This window comes from Dermochelys coriacea, chromosome 3 (genome assembly GCF_009764565.3).
Source record: "Dermochelys coriacea isolate rDerCor1 chromosome 3, rDerCor1.pri.v4, whole genome shotgun sequence".
Lineage (NCBI taxonomy): Eukaryota > Metazoa > Chordata > Testudines > Dermochelyidae > Dermochelys > Dermochelys coriacea.
This window is the reverse complement of record NC_050070.1, coordinates 201544388-201568321: the sequence shown is the minus strand read 5'-3', so window position 1 is coordinate 201568321 and position 23934 is coordinate 201544388. Positions and strand designations below refer to the sequence as shown.

The 23934-nt window shown below is 41.1% G+C and overlaps 1 protein-coding gene across 8 annotated transcripts in view; it reads right to left on the bottom strand.

Moving 5' to 3' along the window:
• Window positions 1-1189: 1189 nt before the first annotated feature.
• The window catches only part of PAK5 (p21 (RAC1) activated kinase 5), a 187141-nt gene continuing 164396 nt past the window's right edge, over window positions 1190-23934 (bottom strand). For 7 of the 8 annotated variants that reach the window (XM_038397530.2, XM_038397522.2, XM_038397525.2 and 4 more), the window contains 5 exons: window positions 23059-23192; window positions 18280-18406; window positions 8582-8707; window positions 4508-4642; window positions 1191-3829 (listed from right to left, as the gene is read on the bottom strand). In XM_038397530.2, coding sequence (XP_038253458.1) covers window positions 3674-3829; window positions 4508-4642; window positions 8582-8707; window positions 18280-18406; window positions 23059-23192 — 678 coding nt within the window. In that variant the 3' untranslated portion in view covers window positions 1191-3673. Of the gene's footprint in view, window positions 3830-4507; window positions 4643-8581; window positions 8708-18279; window positions 18407-23058; window positions 23193-23934 lie in introns of all 8 variants that reach the window. The other variant, XM_043512115.1, reaches the window with a different exon arrangement.

Genomic DNA, 23934 nt, shown 5'->3' with positions numbered 1-23934 from the left:
AGGGCTAGTCACAACTGCAGGCTGATGTGTTTGTATGTGTATAGTGTCCCAGTGTGTATGACTGGGAGATGTGAGGAAGAGGCAGGGCTCCGCATCATATTACAGACAGGCTCAGTCCCTCTCCAACGTCTCCCTGTGCCTCCTCCAATGTTAGGCTGCGCTTGTACGGCAAAAATCTATCCCTTTCTACTACAGTCCACTCTTATTTCAGCCTTTGTGACTCAGTAATATCAATTATATTGGCACACCTATGGGAATAGGATTTATGTGCTAGCTAATATGCTCTCTGCCAGGTCTGCATCAACATCACCATGATGTCTCCAATCATCTTCTCTCTGAGCTAAAAAGTGACCCAACAGGTACTATAAAGTTCCTAGGATTGTCTCCGGCTCCATCCACTAGCCACTCTGGAAAGGAGGCAGGCTTCCTTCACACTCAAGTTTTTGCTATCCTATTGATGTCCTCCTTTGAATCAGTTACAGGACTCGGGCATTCTTACAGCTTGGGCCACCTCTGATGTGGTTGTACGAGCCCATGCTGAGCTTACCATCCATTGCTATGTATCTAACTGTAATTCCAGTCTGTCTTCTTGGCTCTTCTTTTTGTGACATGATTAGCTCATTTCTACTTAACTGCAATCATTGACATATCGTTCATCTTGGGTTTCAGTCTCAGCCATTTGTTTTCTTCCATGTGCTTGGAGTGCTAAGGACTTGCTCTTTCATATTTTGCAGTCCATTTTATACTTTCTGTGCTTCACTATATGTAATAGTTAGCAGTACACACCTCTGAAATTGTATTGTTTAAGCTTGTTTTTTTCAGGCTTCCAAAGGTTCTCAGTCTAGCATTTATTCTTTCAACCTGATATTCCAATAAAAATTAACGCTGAAATTTACTGACCTTGGTATTAAAATTTTTGTCTTTGTATTTTGTTTTCTTTTTTTCTATTATCCCTTCAGAACAACTCAGACCATCAGAACTCCATACAGACTCTGCACAGTCTCTATTTTAATCCTTTATCATTGTCTGCTTTCCTAATTGCTCAGGTGGAAAGAAAATGGACAAGTCCATTTATATATTTTTTTATTCAAGTGTCCCTTTATACTGATAGCTCTCCAAAAAGAACCACTCTCTCTTGCAAAGGAAATGTTGCTCAGTTTTTTGAACTCAGGGAAACACAGAAGAGGCAGGGAAAACACAAGAAAAATGCAGACATTTAAGTTTTTATTTGCATATGGATTTTTTTCCACCAATAGCTGGAGCTCACAAAACCTTTTCAGCTGACAATAACTTTTAGTAAACTCGATGAATACCGTTTAAAAATATCTAGTGATTAGAAAATTACACAAAATTCTCCATTTGTACCATTTAAAATGTGCTGAATCTCAAAACCATTATTTTATTCAAAGATGATTAAAAGTTTGATTTTTGTGGCTAATATAATGGTTCTAATTGTATGTTACTGTCTTTATTGATGTAACATTTTTCCTGAGTTGTCAAGACCACAGAATATGAGCGTTTTCTCTTTTCGTAGACTTAATTTCATAGTCTCTTATACACAAAGATTCTGTGGGTGAGATTCAGGCAAAACTCCCATTGCAAATGGTGGGGGGAGAAGTAAATATGTTGGCATAGTTATAATCGTCACCCTCATGGTTTGTAAGAAATGCTGGGAATCAAACAACCAGAGTTCTCCAATCAAGGAAGGCTATTATTGGCCAGTTGCTTGGCGACACCAGGGCTGTGGCATGTTCTCTTCAGACCCCGTCCAGCAATCTGAGCCAGCCTTTTCGGAGACCCTTTTCACCTTAATAAAGAGAGCAGATCTAGGCCCTATGAGCTCCATTCTCTAAGCTGTCGAGTGACCTCAGTTCCCACTGACTTCAAATAGAATTAATAGAGCTCAGGACCACACACAGGACTGGATATATTTTGCAAAGTTAAACTATTCAAACTTAATGTTAAGAAAAGAAAGAAACAGGTCATAAACTATGCAAATTGTAGAAGATTTACTAAACATTTAACATTCTTGTTTGATTTTGTTTCTCTTGTTTGCTCTAACTTTTTTATGGTATAAAATGAAGGCTCTTCTTTGCCATTAGCAAGATCTCTTTCTGAGAAGAAAACTCAGAAAGTCCAGCTCAGCAGCATGCCAGTGCTGTGTGTTTTGTTCATATTTTAAGAATATAAATAATGAACAACTTATTCACAACAAAATTCCATAATAAGAAACAAACTAATCAGAGTGTTTTCACAAAACTGGGTTATTGATGCTCATCGTCGTATTGCAAAGTGAGGTCAGTAAGAAAAAAACGATTTGGAAAAGACATAGCTTTTGTAGTATGCATAATTAAAATGAACTAATCATTCATAAATAAAATTTATTTATAATTGAAATAATCATGACACACTTCCAAAAATGTTAAAGGCAAATCTACTTAGGCTTACAATTACCATGCAAGTTCATCCAACAAGCAACACAAAACGTATTGTAGTAGTCAACTGTTCTATCAACATTCAAAAAGGTCTACACAGCAGCACAACTTTTTGTATATGGAAAACACATCAGAACATTATTACAACAGTCTGTTTGGAATTTGGAAAATACCCGCTTGGTAACTCGACCTCTAGAGTCAATTCTGACTTCTGACACATGATATAAATAATGGGGATTATTTTGTGACAATGAGGTCAGGACAGACTAAAGGAAAAATCTGCCATATTGCTAGTAGATTATCCTTTCTCACTAACCATCTCTTGAACAAGTGTACATGAGTTTGGTGTGCTAAGATACATGGCTCTGAAAACAATGATATGAAACAAAAGCTCATAATTTATAACATTCAACTTATTTCTATTGTGTGACTGTAATTATCTCATCAGCTCTAGTGATTCCAGAAATGTTCAAATCTTTAAAACTATAATTTCAGTGGTGTGATGGGAAAAGCATCATTTTTATCAGTACTGTCCGCACCCATCTCTGTGTCTGTTATTGAAATTCCTGGAAAATCTGCCAATATTCTAAGTTCCTAAAGGTTTTTTTTTCCCCCTTCGGTCTTCAAAAGGGATAAAAAAAGTAGGAAAGGTTTTGTTCAAATTCTTGCTAAGTTACTCATTACTTCAACTAGCACAATGGGTACATAACATCAAAGTACTGTAAATTATCAAAAAAGTACTATACAGAAAATTACAAATTCATTTCAAAATACATTACACTGCTATGACTGAGATAAAAAAGTGCTTTTTTGCCAGAAAAGTGTTCTTCTGAAATAGAAGTGTCATATCGTTTACTTTTTCAATAAAATTCTGGTGGTTTATCCCGGTTGTGCTATAATCTATTATCTTTCGCCCCTCCCCCACAACCACATGTGTAATTGAGTCTGTCTGCTCTAATGGCTGAAAGATGACTACCTGTAGAAAACGTGCTCCATGCGACAGTGCTAGAAGCCAACAGATGACTATTTGATTTAGTGGCAAAGGAAAGTCGCAAGTCCTTCATACCCCAGGAGAGCACCTCATTATTTTCTACACTGTATTATTTCCATAGAGCTGTTCTGATGCTGATGAATCTCTGTAGTGTTGCACTTCCCCATGGTTTCCACGCAAGCTCTGGATTCCTTGGCAAGTCTTTCTCTAACTTTTGTACACGCCTCGGCCTGAAAATTCACTGAATTCAACGGTGCCTGTATTGCCTCATGAGTGGCACAATACAAGACGGAGGGCCTGCCAGTTTCAAAAATGGATGTCTTAATAGTTCTTGTGCTGTCGCTCTCTGGGAGGGCTCCCTCACCAACATCAGATCTAAGAAACCGCGGAGCACTGAGGAAACCTGCAACATCACATTGACGTTATGAAAAGCAGACAAAGTAAGTAACTTGCCATGCCTGACTGGCTTTTCAAACTAGCTTTGCTGGAAAGTCAATTAAAATATAGGTTAAGAGCATGCAGAATTGCGACAATTAGTACATATATAGGACTGAAAGGGCACTTATCTTCCCTATATGAGTACATGGAGAAGTCATGTGGCGTAAATGGGGAAAGAGATCAGAACATGGCACTTAACATGACTTGGTATAAAACGAATTAGCACAGCAGTAAGCCTGGTCAGTTTTTCTTATTACTGAGGGCTAAATTCTGACTCTATCAGGACATGCAAAGAAGTAGGACTTCCCTTCACAAGCCACTTGGATTTTGAGTTTGGATGTGGAGAAATACACAGCGCTGCTCTATCCCCAGAGTTGGTGGGTGGGCAGAGGTGGGGAACGAAGCCCATCCCCCTCCCAATTCAGTGGCCCGAGTAACTACGCAAGCACAGGATGGAGTGGGTAGTAATCTACTCTTGGTATAGCACCTCAGAATACTACTATAGCCAGTTTATGTACCACCCAATGCTCAGGGATGTGCCTGAAGTCACAATCTAGGCCTTAGTTTACACCATCCTCATTTGGTCATGGATTTGGTTCACCTTAATATGTGCATGACTCCATAGAAACATGAGCACTCTCACCTTATGGATGTCCTTCACTCGTGGAGGTAAGTTATCTCGGATTCTGCGCATTGCTTGGAGTGGTGGCTCGTTGAAATAAGGTGGTTCTCCATCTATCATTTCTATAACCATGATACCAAGTGACCAGATATCCACCTGCAATGGGCCAACAGTTGTTGAACTGTGCAACTTGTATACAAACACATATTCTAGGATGAGCATTTTGAAATGTTCAGTCCTCACAGCCCTAGAATACCATTGCTTTTTATGCTCTGTTTGTTTCTATGGGAACTTCTGCTTAAAAACTTATGTGCTGTTGGGATGGCTGCTCTCTTTTTACCAACTGGTAATAAATTTTGCCACTGAGAAAAAAGTATACACTGAAAGGTATGCACAGTAAATTATGGGCCAGAGCCTCAGTTGGAGTAATCAGCAAAGTTTATTGAGACCAATAAAGATTTACACCGGGATGGGTCATATCCAAATAAGGGCCATTGACTGCAATGGAAAAACACTGATTTATACCATCTGTCCCATAGAGCATCCAGAATTCTGTACGTTTATGAGACTACTTGAAGAGCAGAGTATAATTTAACTGCCACAAACCCAGTCATTTTAATCCCTCTATTGAATAATAATGAGCCTGATTCTCATTTACATTAATGCTACTGACAGTGTAAAGGGGGTTTAAAGTGGAGTAAATACCTTATGCCCTTTTTAAAGCTCCTTTACACTGCCTGAATGGTGTAAAGTGGCCTAAGGGTATGTCTAAACATGGACCTATGGGTTTGATTCCAAAGCTTGTTTAGACATGCTCGCATTGAGCTAGCGTGCTAAAAATGGTAATGTTGCCTGGGCAGCGATGAGTGGTGCCCTGGGCTACCCATGCTGAGTATAAACTCACCTGAAGCTTGTGGGTATGTACATGGGGTAGCTAATCTATGCTGCTGCTCACCACTGCCAGTGGCTACACGGCCATTTTTAGCGTGCTGGCTGAGTGAGAGCTAGTGTGGGTATGTCTATGCGAGCTGTGGGATCATACCCCCAGCGCCGAGTCTGGACATACCCTTAGTGTCAATGACCATCGGGCCCAATATCATTTGTGTACTGAGAGCCAGACACATTGGGCCAGAGTTGGCTCTCACTTACATGCGGTAAATCCAGAGTAACAGTATGACAGTGGAGTTTTTCTGGTTTTTCACTGCTCTAACATGAAACAGAATTTGTCCCACTCTGCATTATGTGTAGATATAGCTTCTTCCTTACAGCTTTAAAGCGTGACTCGTTTCCCTGCTTGTGTGCATCAGTTATTACTTCATCTTAGCTGTTATCATAGATAATATAAAATCAAATAAAAATATGCTAAATCCTACTACCATGTGGAGTAAAAAAGGAGAGTTAAAAGTCAGTTCTTTAGATGGGAAGCTGTGAGTCACAGTCATTACTAAGAGAAAGACATAATTTTGTATAAATCCATAGTGATCTCCAGTTCTGAAATACTGTGACTCAGTACTTGGTAACAAATGGGTTAGAACATCTGTGAGTCCGTACAGCCAACTCCTTTCTAGTCTCATCTGAAGGTCCCCCAATAAAAGCTGTGAACAGTCTATTCTCCTGACAGTTTGGCAGTTCTCAAATAGTTCCCTGCAGTACAGAAATTGTCACTGCTGCTCATCTTAATGGGTGAGTTGACCGTGCTTTGAGATGAACTGCAGCCTCTTTGAGAGTAAATGTAACCCAGGTTGCCGTGGTCCTTAATTTGATAGAGCTATCCTCCCTCATTCACCATAACAGACAAAATGTAGGGTTAATCAGAAATCTTCTAAAATCGTTAAATATTTCTACATAAGCATCCAAATGGGAAAATAACACATCGATTATTTTCTTTCATACATCAGATCACAAATGATAGTGTGGAAGTATAATGTTTTGAGAGCTTTGCACTAGATTCTACCCTCCCTCCCCCAAGCCCTCGAAACCATATGGGAAGTTTTTTTTCCATCAGTTCTTCAGAAATACTGATCAGTTGTAACTCTGAAAGTCTGACTGCATGGTCTAGCCATCACAGAAATGCCTGTTTGTCAGACAACAGCCATATGGTGCATGAAAAATGGCTCATGAAGAACTGCCAAGTATGTTAAAATAAGTCCACAGCTAAATCATAACTTGAGTCCATCCGTAATTGATTTAACTGCACATACTTAGGATCTGTTGAAATTTTCTGCCCTGAAGGACCAAAAATCAGGATCTGCTTTTTTCCTCAGGGAAGATAACGCATACAATTGAAGGACACATTTTCAAAGCTGAAGTCTGCAGTCCAGACCAAAGCAAAGGTCATGGGTGAAAATGCCCTTCCGTCATTCGAGCTCAGTGCAGAAGAGCATTAACAATGATCTTTTATTCTGTGTGCTATGTACATTTGGGACCTAATCCTTCTTCTTATTCCTCTGCAGGAGTGTATCGCTATCCAAGTAAACCTCCTACATAACTCAGCATTTTCTTCAGGCATGAACCTGCAGAACCTTCAGATTGAGGTTTTTGCACACTTCATTTTGCAATTTTCTGACTTCTTCACAGACATCTGGACAGTTAAGGATCACGGCCAGCCATGAAGTGCTTCTGACCTCACCTAGATTGTCTACGGCTTGGTATAATGGGCCCTCGTATGAAGAATCATCCAGATTCTGCACAAGAGCATGGAAAGATCAGCACCTGACATCAGATGTTTATGGGAGGAAATACTCATTTGTTAAGAAATGGCAAGAAAGTTGGAGAGAGGAGTAAAACCCTGTCTATGTTTTGAATGGAAAGCGGGGCATGAGTGGATGCAATTAGTTGCAATGCGTATGAAATGTGAGTGGGATTTTCAAAACCTCTCAACCCTGGCTTAGCTCGTTACCACTGAGCAGAGTCAGGTCAATGCTGGTCATTTTTAAAAATTCTGCACCCATTGTTAGTCCTTTGGAGTCCGGGACCATCTTTTTGTTGTGTGTTTGTAACATGCCCAACACAGTGGGGTCCTGGTCCAGGTCTGGGGCTCATATTGCTATCACACTACAAATAATGACAAAACCGAAACAACAACCTGAATGGCAAGTGACACGTGTAACTGGCCATTTATACATGCAAATGCTCGAGTCACAGGTGCAACGGTGGTAACTCTATGTGCGTACGGCATGCACAGTTAGGCTTGCATTTTTGTATATGCACTTAGAGCCCTGCGCGGATACAAATTTATACCCCCAGATGCAGATATCCATGGCCATAAATCGATATCTGTGGAACCGCTGGGCTCTTGTGGGAACCGCAGCAGTGAAAGGAGCAGAATGTGGGGCTGTCGCTCCCTGGAGCCAGCACCCTGTGCTGGCAACTCCTCTGGCGCTGCTCTACCGTCCCCACCCCCACCCACTGGGGCGCAGGCACCAGACTCACCGGCAACTGTCCCTGATCATGCTAGTGTGTTCAAGTGGTGCAAACACCCCCAGACAGGAAAGGCAGACAGCTGCGTGGAAGGGACGGGGGCAGGGCTGGGGGCAGTACATCTGCGCCGGCCCCACGTTCTGCTCCTTTCACAGCTGTAGTTCCCGGGAGAGCCCTGTGGTTCCGTGGATACCGATTTATATCAGCAGATATCCGCATCTGTGCAGGGCTCTACATGTAATTGCTCATGACTATGTTTGAAAATCAGCCCCCTGGCGTAAGTGTAAAGAGTATTAAAATGCATTCATTAATGAGAAAATTATGGCAATTGCCTTTAATTATAACACCTAAGCTAAAAATACACAGAGAGGGTGCATTGTGTAATATTCTAAATATAAATTCTATTTATTACTGTTTGATCGCACCCCCAGGGAATCATGTTTTATGTCAAGGCCCTGTATAATGTCATTGCTGTGAGGTACCGTCTATTGCTACTTTATTACACATGCAGTGATTACAATGTAGTGCATACTTTTTTACTGTATTAAACGTAATGAAAACTATACATATCGACACAGTGAGCAATGAAGTCACTTAAAATTGTACTTGTTTTGTGAGGAAGCGGTTGCATCAGCTGGACATTGCAGCAGGGAACAATGTACTTGTTATGCTTACCTCAGTTCCATAAGGCAGTCTGGATATCACCTCCGGTGCCATCCAGTATGGTGTTCCAACAAGAGATTTCCTTTTCGGAACTTCCTTGGAAACTTGGGCACAGAACCCAAAATCCGATAATTTTATCTAACAATAAATAATTAAATGAAACATCATGAATGGCGAATGGGCACTGTTATGGAATTACTGTAAGTCTTGTGTGAATACCTCTAAACTATTTAAAATGAAGCTGATTTTGTGCCTTAGAAATTGACAGAGTGTAGAATTATAGGCAGAGCAGATAATACCCCTATTATTAAGGTGGCCTGACACTTCCCATAACTTTCTAGATGTAGCGGTGATAAATGCTTTAAAAGGTTGATCAAATATTACTCTAAGGGGCACATAAAATGCAGTGTAAAAGTATTTCCTTGTTGTTGGTCAAATCATCCAAATATATAAGACAGCTGCCATCATGACTTGAAACACAGACAGGATGTGAATATCAGAGATCCCTAGAGTAGCTCCTGTGGTGTCACGTTCCCTCACATTTACTTGTTGAGTTACGAAAAACACTGTAAAATTTACCAATTTATGAAACACTGTTGTATTTATATCAATTAAGTACCTAGTGAAGAACACAGAACTTTCCTTTACCACCATTGTGACAACTAAATGGCCTTGTTATACTGTATTAAAGAAGTGTGGTATATTGGAATAGAAATAAACATTGGAAACTTTTCAAGTAAATGATTTTTCATTGAAAAATGTTGTCTTGTCAGAACTGAAATGTTTCATAAAAACTTATACCCGTCCATGAAAGTTTCAACAGGATGGTTTCTCAGGTATAAGGTGGATTTTCTAAAAGGAGAGAGAGCACAAGAGATAGATGGAAAACTTGATCTGAAAATGGATGTTTTGACCAAGTTGTACTTTAAGGAAACCTTCCAAAGGTTTTCGTTTCATTCCAATGTGGAACAAAAACCAAATTTAGAAACCTCAGAAGTTTTGAAATGGTATTGTCATTTTCTGGACAACTCTAGTTGCGTCTTTATTTTAATATACATTAAAATGCCACTCACATAACCAGTATAAGGCTGGTAGGCAGAACTGATTTTAAATTCAAGTAAAAATCCTAATGCCTAGGTAACGTTATGTATATTTGATTCTCTATTTGTGCTGCCTCCATTTAATATTGAGTGCTCACTGTGACTCCATGCACAAATATGTTGGTCTTCCCACAAGCTGCTGGAGAACATCCCTGAGGAGGTTGAAAATGCATCTACACTTAGGTCATTCACTCAGTCCTGGAATGGGTTTTGCTGCACCCATGTCCATGTGGGCTTGTTTTGATTAAGTTCACTGTGGAAAACCCACTTGCTACCATGGTGGTATTCTAGGACAATAATAATGAAAACAGCATTTCCATTGTGAGCAACATATCCTGAAAGGCAATTGATGGGCACAGTCACCTGTGCATTTAATGGTACTAAAGGCAACCCTTACATAAGGATCTATGTGGCCATGTCTTGATGGACAAAAGAAGCGTCTGGTTTTCAATTTTATTAACCCAAGAATATTAACTTAACTTAAATGCAAAATCTTCTTAAAAAGTAGGCCAGACAACAACATGGCCAGCTAAGATTCCTTCAGATTAGCTAGCCTGAGTCTTTACAAGGTTTTATATCAAGTCAAACTAACTCAGCTGAGCTAACGTGATTGAAAACCATACCTTTGTTGCCTGTCAAGACAGGGCCTTTTCCCCCCTCCTCTATACCTGTGTAAAGTGCTCTTAAAGGTAATTTACTCTGCAATGGTGTGACGTTCTGTACCTTGGGGGAATACCCTGCACCCCCATGTTCATCTTTATAATATTGTGTGGTATCCAATGCAAAGTTTGTCATGTCAGGTGTCTTTGGAAGGTTCATGATGCACTGAGCATTGTTGTTATAGTAATGTTATAGGTTGTAATTTTATGTATATAGTTATGAGGTTGAAAATGTGTCTTCATGGCTTAAAACAGGCCCAGGTAAAACTCTCCAAGAGCAGAGGGGCAGTTCTCAGCTCATCAGAGCATGTATGGAACAAACCGAGCCCAGCCTCACAGGAACAAAGGACACTGGCCTAGGCAGCAACAAAGGATCTGTTGGACTCTCGAGTAAGTCACCCCCCTTCCTTTGGTCAGTTTGGGACTGTGATGGGGTAATGCTCACCTGACTCTGAAAGGGGAGGGGGGCAAAGCCAAGATGGATGAAATAACATGATAAAAGGGCGAGACATTTGCCATGCTCTTTCTTTCTCTTCCACCTCCATCTACAAACATCACCACCAAGCGACTGAAGCGCTGATCAAAGGGGAGAGCCTGGCTGAATGGCAACCAACCAGCTTGTAGTGAGAAGCATCTAAGTTTGTAAAGGCACTGAAAGTATTAAGATCAGCTTAGAATGCGTTTTGCTTTTATTTCAGTTGACCAAATCTGATTTCTTGTGCTTTGACTTATAATCACTTAAAATCTATCTTTGTAGTTAATAAATCTGTTTGTTTATTCTACCTGAAGCAGTGCGTTTGGTTTGAAACATGTCAGAGACTCCCCTTGGCATAACAAGCCTGGTACATATTAATTTCTTTGTTAAACTGATGAACTCTCATATAAGCTTGCAGCATCCAGCGGGCATAACTGGACACTGCAAGATGGAGGTTCCTACGGTTGTGTCTGGGACTGGAGATATTAGGGTGTCATTTGGTTGCACAATCTAAGGAGCAGCTTACATGTTAGAGGCTGTGCGTGAACACCCCAGGAGTGGGGGTTCTCACAGCAGAGCAGGGTAAGGCTGGCTCCCAGAGTCAAGGATTGGAGTGACTTAGCGGATCATCAGTCCAGATAACACCAGGGGAATGTCACAAATGGATAAATAGCCTCTATGGGAGAAGTCATCTCACCTAAGCATACGTGTGGAAAGGAGGAAATTCATTGAAATCTATGCCAAAATAGGCCTATATGAACATAAGCGGCATCATCACGCTATCACACACCTGCAAGAATCTCTCTACTTGAGCTCTGGGGGTACTTGGTTGGACATCCTCTCCAAAAGCCTGGCTGGAGAATGTACCATGTAAGAAAATGTCCTTGACACACCCCATTCTCCCACTCTCTGGGAACTCTGGCTCCTTAACTGCTTACCTGACTAACAGCATGTTGTCCTCCACTGGCTGAGCCAGGAGGAAAGCTGGGATGACAGCTCAAATATGGCTACACTGGCATTCATTCATTGTTTTCCTCCACTCCTGCAGATGCAAAGTTTCGTGGCTGGATTGGTGGGTCCTGTGGCTAGTTCTGCCCTCTGGCTATGTCCAAATTTGCCTTCTTTGAGTACACCCTCAGCCTTGTCGGCAGGGATGTTCTAAGAGGGCTTAAGGCTACAAAGTCTTCTGACTACCCTCCACACTCCAGGGGCTTTTTTCTAGTGAAGGTCTCAAATTGCTGCCCTATATTTGACCCATCTGCAAATCAGCTTTCTGTTTATACAACATTTAGCAGTAATGGTCTGTTTTCAAAAATGCATGGCTGAAAATTTATGAAGAGATAAAATGTGCACATTTGTGTGTGTGTGTGTGTGCATACATGTGCTGTACAGTATTAGATGCTTGGATTTATATTGCCTCTGTTTATAAGAGATGCTGCTTCCATGAAAATAAAACTGTTTACTCAATACTCCTGTTAGTAAGATTGAGTCCTTAAAGCTAAATATGCGGGTTGTTTTCACTTATTTATGATAGAACCCAATTTTATTGGAAGCTGTTCTGCATTCAGATAATGTCTACTGCTACCCATAATACAGGGTAATTGCATTTCCTGGACTCACCTTGTGCCTTGCATGTCAGAGATGGAAAACTTTGCACATTAGTCTATTAGAGTTCACTGTAGGCACGTGGCAAATCTCCAAAAAAAAAGAGTATTTTTGGAGTTTAATGTACCCACCTTACACATACCCACACCGTATGTAATTTGAAAAGCTGATTTTATCTTTGTTTAGGTGAGATATGATGTGGAGCTGTCAAGTGGTACCGTGAGCCCGCAGGCAAGGTGAAACAATACTACCCAAAAAGAGAAACTGTCATTTATTGCAGTACCAGAAACACAGTAGCATGACTCTGACTTCAGTTTTTACAGTTTAAATTAATTTCTACCCCATAATGTTGTGTTAATGAGTCAAAGCTACCAAATGACAAGCTATTAAAAGATTTGTATTGGTTTTGTAGGGCCTGTATTTTTTTTTAAATGATGAAGCTGCTTAGTATGTGGCAAAAATGGCAGATATCAACATTTTGCAATATGTTAACATGAAATGCTTTGACATTGCATATTCTTAATTGTCAAAGTACCTCACAAGTGATTATAATAATTGTCTATATTTTTCAATTGAAATTTGATGACCAGATCAGTCTCACACTGAAGGTTGAATTCGGTAACACTTTTGCACTGTGTTAGAGATGACAATACACAACTTCTTACTGGGCTTCAGTCAAAGTGCTCACTGAACCAAAATGGCAATTTTGATACTAACATATAGATCTAATTTACATCTAAATTAGCACAAGTCTGTATACTTGTACAAAATGGTGGTAGTGGCGGTGATAATGCTAACAACATACGTTGCAAATTTTACCTCTACAGGGAAGTTACAATATATGAAGACATGGAGGATACAAGTCCCCTAAATCTTACATCAAAGAGAAAAACTGTCCACCAACTTTGAAACGTGTTATTTGTCCTGCAAATCAAAAGAATGCAAAACTACCAAAAGCCACCAGTGCTGACAAAATTCTGTGATGTGGGCAGCAGAAGTCTGTAGCAATGGCTACTGGATGAGTTTTCTATCAGATGGGTTGCTTTCATAAATACATCAGCAAGTCAAATTTGGCACATGTCAGAGCTGTATTGAACCCAGGAAAAAAGACAGACTCAATCTGATCAGAGAGCATCATGTTCACCTGTTTCTATAGCCACCAGAGCAACCACGTCCTTCAGTGATTGATCGTGTTGCATCGTTCGATTGAGAACACACACATGAGAAAGACAAGAAACTTCATAAAATAGAAACACTGCCGACAGCAACCAATCTAAGGGACGTAGCACTACAAAGAAGAGATGATGACACGTTGTGCAGAATATCTGTGGAAGATTTGATTGCTAAGGATGCCGTTTACCACTCAACATGCCTCTCTTCCTACTTGACTAAAACAAAACTTAAAACAAATCCATCTAGTTACAGTGCAACAATACAGTCACCTTATGACATTGCATTTTATCAGCTGATCTTCTATCTCTTCAACGATTTTATGTACAAAAAGAAGACCCTTCTCCTATCTATGCTGCTACAAAGATATAAAGCCCTACTTCCTTCAGAAGTAGAAACTGTAAGCTATTCCAGTAGTGAATTACAAGCAAGATTAGAAAAAGCACTTTGGTTCTGCAATTTTATTCCATGCACAGCATGGACAAGTCTAATCTACCATGTTCTACGGAGCACAATACCATTAGTGGATGCTATCCAAGCTGCTAGTAATCTGAAGCAGGAATTTAAGACATCCAAACGTTTTGAGTATATTCATCTGGAGAGCAAGCCTAATGATCAGCTTAATGCTACTTCAATCCTTTGATCTGAAATAGCTAAAATGAAAGCCTCTGAATGTTATCTAAAGCCACGTGACTGAGGTTTACAGATGTCAGCTTCTTTGGTGCCTCAACTGGTGCAGTAGTTTGTCCTTTGGCTCATAGATAAGGAGGCATATAATTCAGTCAGCAATGAGTATCATCCTTCAGAAGACATTCAAGGAAGGTGCCTCTCAATTCCAAAATTATTACACCACTGCACATAAACCTTTCTGCACAGTGACACTATGAGTTTGGGTCTCCCAGTTTAATTGACATACTTTACACCTTCATAGACTCGGCATCAGCTATGATGAGCGGAGGTAGTTCATCACTAGTGTTGCAAAAACAGAAGTCGAAAGACTCCAGGGAGGTGTGTACATTCCAAATGGCTGTGTACAACTTCATGCTGGTGGAAATCTCATCCATGAAGAGGATAATAGTACAGACATCAATGCAAGAGGCCACTGATGGAAAGAAATTATTTCATTCAGTAGCTAGAGTGGTATTTCAAGAACAGTCTGCAGACAGTCCAGCATCATAAGAAATATCACTGAAGCATGGGAAAGAAAAGTCACTTATATGTGCTCTATGTGCCAATACAGCTTCTGGATCTCTTGGTGTCAAAGAACGATAGTAGTTAGGTCACCTGATACAGATGTTTTGATCCTGGCTATTCATGACTTTCCAAATATGGAACATATAGATAACATGTAGATTGACACAGACACCATTAGTAGCACAGTTGACAAGCAATACTTCATGTCTGTGCGTGCAATTTGTGATGTACTCACTCCTGATGTCTGCAACATACTTCCTGCTGTATGCACATTAACAGGATGTGACTCTGTGTCAACCTTATTTGGCACTGGGAAAAACTCCGGGTTTAATGTTGTCAAAATAAAGGGAGATTACTGCTTCAAACTGGGGCAGAGTGACAGACAAGCCGCAATTTCTCCAGAAAGGAAGTTGGTAGCAATGCTGTATGACCACAATGAGAAAGAAAAGGAGATCACAGAGACCTGAATTGCTTTTGCCTCAATGTAGCCATCAGGAAGGACAAGCCACCAGCCAAACTCTCACCATGTGAGGACAGTGTTGAACAGCAGGTCAAAAGAGCATCCTGGCAAACAAAAATCAGGATATCTTCGCATATAGGGAAACCAGATATTGGATCACCAACATGGATAGAAAAATGTGGATGATGAACTACTTCCTGTATTCTTCAAGGGCCCTATGGCAACCGTGTTTCCACAAAACCTTATTTGTACCTGTATCAATAGGGATCGCTGCACAATCAAATGCGTCTGTAGTCAGAACAATTTCCCTGCATACAACTGTGTACATGCCAAGGCAATGAAGACTGTGGTAACCCATGCACTCTCGACAGAGATCATAATGATGAACAGGATGATGATAATGATGTGGACTAAAAATGTCACCAGCGCTAATCCGTTTCAATGATACTTGTATGAATTTAATATTAGGTTTTGTTTTAGATTGTTGTTGTGATGCTTTGAACTCACAACAAAATCCATTTTTACATCTTGAGATAATACTTAAGAGTCATAAAACTGAATGCAAATATTTCAAAGTGGTCATTTTAACGTGTTGATGGTATCACTGTTTATCCCCATGTCTATGATAATGGCACCACTTGATAGCTCCACATCATAGCTCCTCTTAAAGTAGACATAATCCACTTTCAAATGATGTACGATGTGTGTAGAGAGGGTACATTAAGTCGACCAAATCGGGGGTGTCTGCCACTCGCCTACCCTGTCGGTCTGCAGTTTGTGGTTAAGGAATGAACCTGAACAGCTCTATGAAGAGTTAAAGAGAAAGCTCAATAAATTGATACATTGTGCAGACCAGCATCTTATTATCAGTGCTGATTTGTTTTATTTTGGCCTCAATGGAGAAGCTATTTTTTCATGAGGGCAGTTGTTTTTTATAAGACCAGACTGTAGAAATAATTGTAGGTATTTACAAAACAAAGCAAATAATATCCAAGCCAAACATATTTTTCAGTTTACAGCAAGGAGAAGAGATGAAATAGTGCATAGTTTGGAAGCTCTTTTGTGGGAGTGTAACCGTTTTTGCATATCTATTGCTCATCCGAGTACATAAAAAAAGACGATTTTCTAAAAAAAGATAATTGCACAACATAGCCATGAAGAAATCTGCATTGCAGATAATAAGTACTAGAGTAATGAGCATAATGAAGCATTGTGTGCAGACCCTGGAAGCAGATCAAATGGTATTTCGGCAACACTACTAGAGACGAGACTGAACAACTTTCACATGTATGGAATTTTCTTCCCATTTAATTCTAATGGGAGTGATCTTTGCCTACAAAGGGAAGAATAAACCCTCTTGGTAGGTGAAGACAATAAAAGGAGCCAAATCAGGAGGAATGCTCTTGTCATTAAAGTGCCAGACGGAGGGCTTGTCGACACTAATACGCGGGGTCAATTTAAGATACACAACTTCAGCTACGTGAATAGCGTAGCTGAAGCTGACATACTTAGATCTACTTCCCGCGGTGTCTTCACTGCGGTAAGTTGACAGCTGATGCTCTCCGATTGACTCCGCTTGTGATTCTCATTCTGGTGGAGTACCAGTGTTGATGGGAGAGCACTCAGAGGTCGATTTATCGCGTCTAGACTAGACATGATAAATTGACCCTTGCTGGATCGATCACTGCCCGCTGATCTGGCAGGTAGTGTAGACAAGCCTTAAGGGTGAAATCCTGGCTCCACTGAAGTCAATGGGAGTTCTGCTATTGCTTTCAATGGGGCCAGGAGTTCACTTTTGGACTCCAAAGACGCAGGTTCAAGTCCCTGTTCTGCCAGAGGCTTCCTGTACGACTTTGGGCATCTGAAAAATGTAGATAACAATTCTCCCTTTGCCCCACCCTTTGTCTGTCTTGTCTATTTAGACTGTATGGTCTGTGGGGCAGGGACTCTTATTATTTGCACGTACAGCACCTAGCACAATGTAGATGCATTTTGCTGCATGAGGCCCTTAAGCACTCCTGTAATACAAAGAATAAGTCAGATATATTGCTCTGCCTGGAATTTGTAGCACAGGATAACCTCTGTGTCAGTAGCCTGGTATAATACCAGTACCTTTCATTTTATCTTAAAAAATCCTTAATATTTTATATGTGGACTGAATAGTTCCCTCCCGGAGGCATGGTTAATAAATGAAAGCCACAGATATTGTGTAACAGTGATGTGGAGGAGCCATGTGAGGGGGAAAAGGGGTTGCGAGGAATGTCCCCACTCCCACAGCTACCCCTTCCACCAAATGGCATGTCAGTCCGGCTGCATGGAAAAGAGTAGGAAGGGGGTAGCCAGTTAGGTAAGGGAAGGGGCAGACAACAGCCATTCTGTGTGGCACTCTGTGTGGCACTCTGTCACGGCTCAGTGCTACACAACGGAGATTTTATATGTTCCTCTAAAACATCTGTGTAAGCTAGTGGGTTGTTTCACCCACCAGGGAAGGGAGTCAGATTCTATGTCCAAGTCCTTTTTATGGCCCTTTCCTCTGGGCTTTGTTTATTGTTCATAAATAATGGTCACAAACAAAACAAGTCACCTAAAAATGCTGGTAACACTCCTCCGTGGCTTTCCCTGCCTCAGCCAGCCAGGAGAAAGAGGACACCCTCTTTTCAAGTGAGGCCTTTCACCCAGCTTCCTCTGCCTTATGTATTCCACCCCGGAGAAGCCACATGATGGGAAGAAATCTATTAACCCTTTATAGGCTGCAGTGACTTACATTGTCTCAGTCTGGTATTGGCTACTGTTGGAGACAGGATCCTGGAGTAGAAGGACTATTGTTCTAATATGGTCTGGCAATTCCTGCATTTGTTTGTGGGAAGAGCTGTGAAGCATTGACCTTCTATAGCAGGTGGAGCCAAGATTAGTATATCATGCTTTCAACAGCTGATGTCTGCAACCCTCCATAGGGTTTTCATTAATTTGGTTACAGGATAGTTACATTGATCATTCGGATTGTCACAATTAAAGATACAGTAGGAGTGAAAATGTTAAACGCTCACCCTTCCATCGCTCGTGAGAAGTATAGAGTCACTTTTTATATCGCGGTGAATAACCCCTTGATTGTGTAGGTAGGACAGCGCTCTCAGTACAGACAGACAAACTGTGGCTATCTGCTCTTCATTCATTCTAAAAGGCAAGAAGGCAAGACATGAGGACACATGTAAAATGAGAGAAGAATAAACTATGGAGGAAACAGATAAGGATATGGGCCAGCACCTTTGCTGATGTAAGCTGGCACAGCCCCATTCAAGTCAATATGCAGCAGTGATAGACAGCAGCCAAGTCTCTCAAAGGAACTGATCAAGCCCAAATTTGCTGCCCCATCTGCTTCTCATTCTAAGATGTCCTTCCCTCGCTTTCTGTCCTTGCCAAGGTCAAAGTCACAGACTCTGTCCACTAGACAGCCATATATAGAAACTAGGCTCGCCAGAATTACAATAGAGAAATCACACTGAACTCTTTCCAGGGAGCTCCAGCCAATGTGACATGGTGGCATGGCTTGGAAGTTTTTTCCTCTGGGCAGCTCCTAAATGATGATGTCGCTCTTGGAGAGAAGGCGAGGTTAGGGGGCCTGAAGAACATTCTCATATCCTCTCCTCAAGAGCCACTGGTCACTTCATGTTGGTCCCCTGCTGCACTATGTAGTTAACTGTCACTGGATCAGAAACTTTGTTTTCATGTTCATAGACTAATAACTTTGTTGTGAAACAGTTCAGGTTGCTCTACATGACACAAAAATCACAACAACACAGAGATGAAAAGCTAAACTACCTAACAGTACTTACCCACTGCTCCTCCGACCACAGGCCTGCACCCTACCAACTCAACTACTCAACGCTACAGATCATGCACAACAACCTTAACTCTGCCCCAGATGTCCTGGAGCTGCTAGGACCTCTGAAAGCTGGAGGAGTTTCAGCCCTCCCAGGTGACCCCAGTGGCAGTAGGTGGTACTGCAGCCACAGCTGCCTAAAGACGCTCCAGTACCACTCGTGACAGCAGGTGGTATTTCACTCTGAAGAACGGTAACTACATGACAGACAGTGTATACAGTCTGACTGAGAGTGGGATGATATCAGTGGGGCTAAGCACTGCTAGTCCCTAATGACCAGGAACCCCTGCCTTGCAACAAATAAAACATTGAGATGTGGAAATAATCTCGAGAAGTAGAGCCTTCATTCTGCCTTTAAAGTGTGCTTCTGTTCTGAAAAGTGACAGTGCAAAAATGACACCTCCTTGCTGAACAGACTGCTTCCTGCGCAGTGTCCAAGTCATCTTGCTGGACTTCAATAACAGAAGTAAAATTTTATCTTTTTTTTGCAACTCTTAGTCTTGCAGAGTCAACACAGAGAAGAACATCAACTGGCTTGTCTTCTTTTCTGGGCACTCTCAACTTTTACTAAGTTCCAATCAGTTACATCTATACAAATTCATTTATGCTGGTGAGGCTACAGAGGTCATGCTAGTGGGTATGAAGACAATGGGGCTGCACAGGTGTAACTGAGGGCCTAATTTGACCAACAGGTCACTTGTTACTGGTGATAATGTGTGTGAAGGAAATAGTTTGACTCTCAAATCAAATGTTGAGTTAGCAGGGCTGGGAGCCTTCTTACTTGTAAATAAAGTAAATTTTATCTACAAATCACTGACAGATGACAAACAGGGAACGCTTTGATGCCACTTTGATAGTCACTTACCAGAGCAGCACTGCACTTTTGTTTCTTTAAAAAATGCAGCAGGTATACTTTTTGGAAATTTAAGCATGAGGAAAATTTTTGAAAACGAAGTAGGTGTGAGGCATTAAATACATATAATGTATAGCGCAATGTAATGTATTTAGTTAGTCAATTTCCTGTTCTGAAGAAACTGAAGTTCTTTCATATGCAGTAAGTCCACTAGTTGCCAAGAAGGACAAATCACTATTGGGATGGAATCATGAAAGAGAATGAGCAAGGGAAATGATTCTTGGATTTCAGAGCAAATCTGTGGATTCCCATCCTGTGTGCAATTATGTAGGTTATTTCCATTGCTCTGATGTACATTACAAATAAACATTTAAAATGATATTTCAAGAAGGACCTCATAAATCATATGTTAAGACATACTTATCCAGTCATCACTTACAAAAACATATGCATTGGAAAAGAAGCCTGTCACATTGCTATACCATCGTTATAATGATGACATTGAAGGGAGTTAATGAACTGTAAGCCATTCTATCGGGTGCTCTTTTACATCAGCCTTCGTCCACAGAACATCCTGTGGCAGGCGTTCAATGAGAGATGTAGAAACAATCCATAGTTCAGTTGTGACTCACCACGTGCCTTACGTTTTAGAAGAGCCAGTAAAGAGCATGGTTCCTGTCTTGCTGGCCAAAGCTCCCTCTATTACATTAATATCTAAAAACCCCACCAAGGAGACTTCTGCTTTCCCACTGCTATGTAAATGTTACAACCTTTCAGCAAAATTGTTGAGGGAAGGTCAGAAAAAGTAAAAAAGATTAAGGAATGACTCTTGTGGTTGCAAAAAACAATGACAGCTCTTAAGTAGCAGTTTTCTGTAAACATCTGTTTGCCATTAAATTCCTGTCAAAGGTATTTGGCAGAGTGGTTTTGAAGTTTTGGGGCGGACAGCGTAGTTAACAAATGACTTACAATGGCTGTGATTTTTTTGCATGTCAGTTGTGGCAGCACTTAAAAAATAAGTATCTATTTTACAATACCTATTTAGGTGTGACCTGAACATGTCATTAAATTGTTAGATAACTTTTGTGACTGAATTGCTATTCGTTGCTAAACTGGGAGTCCTCTTCTTTGTGCATAGCTAAATTTCCTCCACATAGATGTGCTGGTTGTGTGGTTTCAATTCAAGGAGAAAGGCATTTTGCTGGTTAAATGTAAAACACTTTTCTCCTGCCTACCTTCTCCCTGAGTGCTGGAAAAAAGGTCGGGGGCAAACAGAGGGAATATGTTACACAAAATCAAATCTGTCCATTCAGAAGGCAAGTTGGAAGACAGGCATAAAGTTGGGAGCTCCATGTAACCGTTGGTACCTGTTTAATTATGTTGATTAGCGGGTGTGCTATTTTTTTACTGAAATAAGCATACCAGTCCAACCCCTGATGTTGGCACAGTTATAGAGGCATGAAGGTTCTTACACCAGTATATCTTATTTCCCTTTCTGAATGGGAATAGCGACACCAGCACATTTATACACTAGGGGGTATTGTACCACTTTAGCTATACCAGAGAAAGAATTCCTAACAGTAAGAACCTACGTTGCCACTGGTTTAGTTTTCTCTTAACCTGTAGCTGCCTACAGCAGGGTTTACTGCATCTTGCTCAGATACAGCTAGTAAAGAATTACTAGAGACAGGATACTGGGCTGGATGGAACACTGCTCCGATCCTATGTCCCTTTCTCCACAATAGTTGAATAAGCAGAGTTATCGCCTATGGCTGAAGGGCCAAAATATGGCTGTGCCAACACAGGTGCTTTGTGGATCAGAGGGCTCAGGAAGCTCTTTTCCCCTCAGGGTTCTCATGAAGGAGGTAGCCATAAGAAAACAGCCTGCACTCTACAATGCAAAGTGAAGGGGGAAAGGACATCTTCTGTTGAAGGACACGTAGAGCAAGTTTGCGGGGAACATGGCCGTGCAGGCTGGGGGGAGGCCAGGGGAGGAAGGCCAGCCCTGGGAGGAGCTCACCGTAAACTTTTGCAACGATGTAACAGTGGCTGCCAATAGTATGCTGTTGTCCAGCACCTCTGGAGGTGTTTTGCTTACTCCTGTGTCATGCAGGCATAATGGCTCCAGGCAACATCATTCATGTGGTACACTGACACCACCTCCCCTTCCTAATATAGCTCTGGCTCTGAGGTGACATTCTGGCCCAGCTGAAGTCCAGGGGAGTTTTGTCATGGACTTCAGTGGAGCAAGCTTTCTTCATAGAAGTGGCAATTCAGCCCCAAAGTTCTGGATTGGATGGGGACAAGTAAAAACAGGGGGGAGAGAGGGGGAAGAAAAAACAAGAGAGAAGGGGACTGGGCTGGATTTCACTCTAACAGAATACGTACATTTATGTTCGTAAGTGTTGCAAATCATTCTCTCCATCACCTTTCTGCTAAGACCCAAGTTAACATTTCCGTATTTCCCTTGGAATGGTTGGTGAGACACCCCTCATTCCTATGGAGTTCCCTGCGCTCTTTTAGGTGTTAAGCTACACAGTTATTGTATGAGAAACACAGAACTCCAACCTTAGCAGATCAAAAAGGACTTTCTATTCACCCTTAAAGAGAGTTGATCAGTATAAAGGTAGAAAAATGGACCTGTTGCATATTGAGCACAGCTGGGCATTTTCAGATATTTTAACTAGCTTCTAGACTCCTTTGACAGAGACAGGTTTTTGGGTTTTTTTAGATTAAATACATAGTAAAGTTCTCATAGTTTTTGCATTTTGTCAGGAGTATGAATTTATTACATTACAGACCTGTCTGCTTTTAGACAGATGCTGAAAATACCAAACCATGTTTAAATCACTCATCAGTTTCCACTGACTCACTGAGTGCTTAAGCTGGGACAAAGCAGGCATGGATTGCACTCAGTCCCACTTTTGCTAACATTTCCCTCCTTTCTATAAACTGGCAGTGGCAGTAAGCATGAGCAAGACAAAGCCAGATATTCCTTCTTGCCCTAGTAGAAGCACAAGATTTACTGCACCTTTGAAAGAATAGCTGCCTTCAACACTAAAACAGTGTACAGATGATGCTAACCAAACATACCTTGTATGCGTCACTATGTCTGTCAAAGCACCACCTTCTAGAAACTCCATAACAACCCAGAGCTCATCATTTACAAGATAGCTGTTGTACATGTCAACCACATTTTCATGATGGTAATCCCTCATTATTACAACCTAAGCAAAAGACAAAGAGTGCATGAGTTACTGGAAACGTTTTGACTCTGGATCATTCTTCTTTTACCTCTGCACTCAAGAAATGTTATGGTGTAACATCCTTGCTAAATCCTTGTGCCTAATTACACCACAAAATGTTTTTCTAACAAATATATTTACATGTTTCTCTGTAAATCATTTCTGAAAGATGGAGGAAGTATCCTTTCTAAATCACATTTGGTGGATAACAGCTTTCTTTTGAATATAAAAACAGGAATGGTTCTCTCTTTTTTTGCCTGTTGCTTCTCCTTTTAGTACAACCGAGATTGTATCAAATCAGTCAAGCAAAGCCTTCTTCATGGTGCCACCAAGGTCAACATGCAGAGAATTAAAAACAACCTAATAATATACAGCTCATTTGTGACCCAGCTAAAGCAGCAGTAGGGGTCATAAGGCATTCATTCCCTTTTGCCCCTGCACTGCTACCCACACCCCAGTTAACAGGGAAGAGCCACCCTATCCTTGCTGCTGAGCAGGAGTGGGCACAATAAGGCAGGGACTGGGCAAAGCCTTGGCTGCATTGGGGTGCCAAGGAACATATGCTGGGACAGATTACAGACCCGACCACCCTTCCCAGAGCAGCAGGGAACCAGGTGACTGACTCAGAGCATCTCCATGTTCAGGGCAACAGTGCTGAGCTCCCGGCAAAGCTATGACTAAGCCCATAGTGAGATATTTAAAGGAAAGGCAGAATAGAAAATAA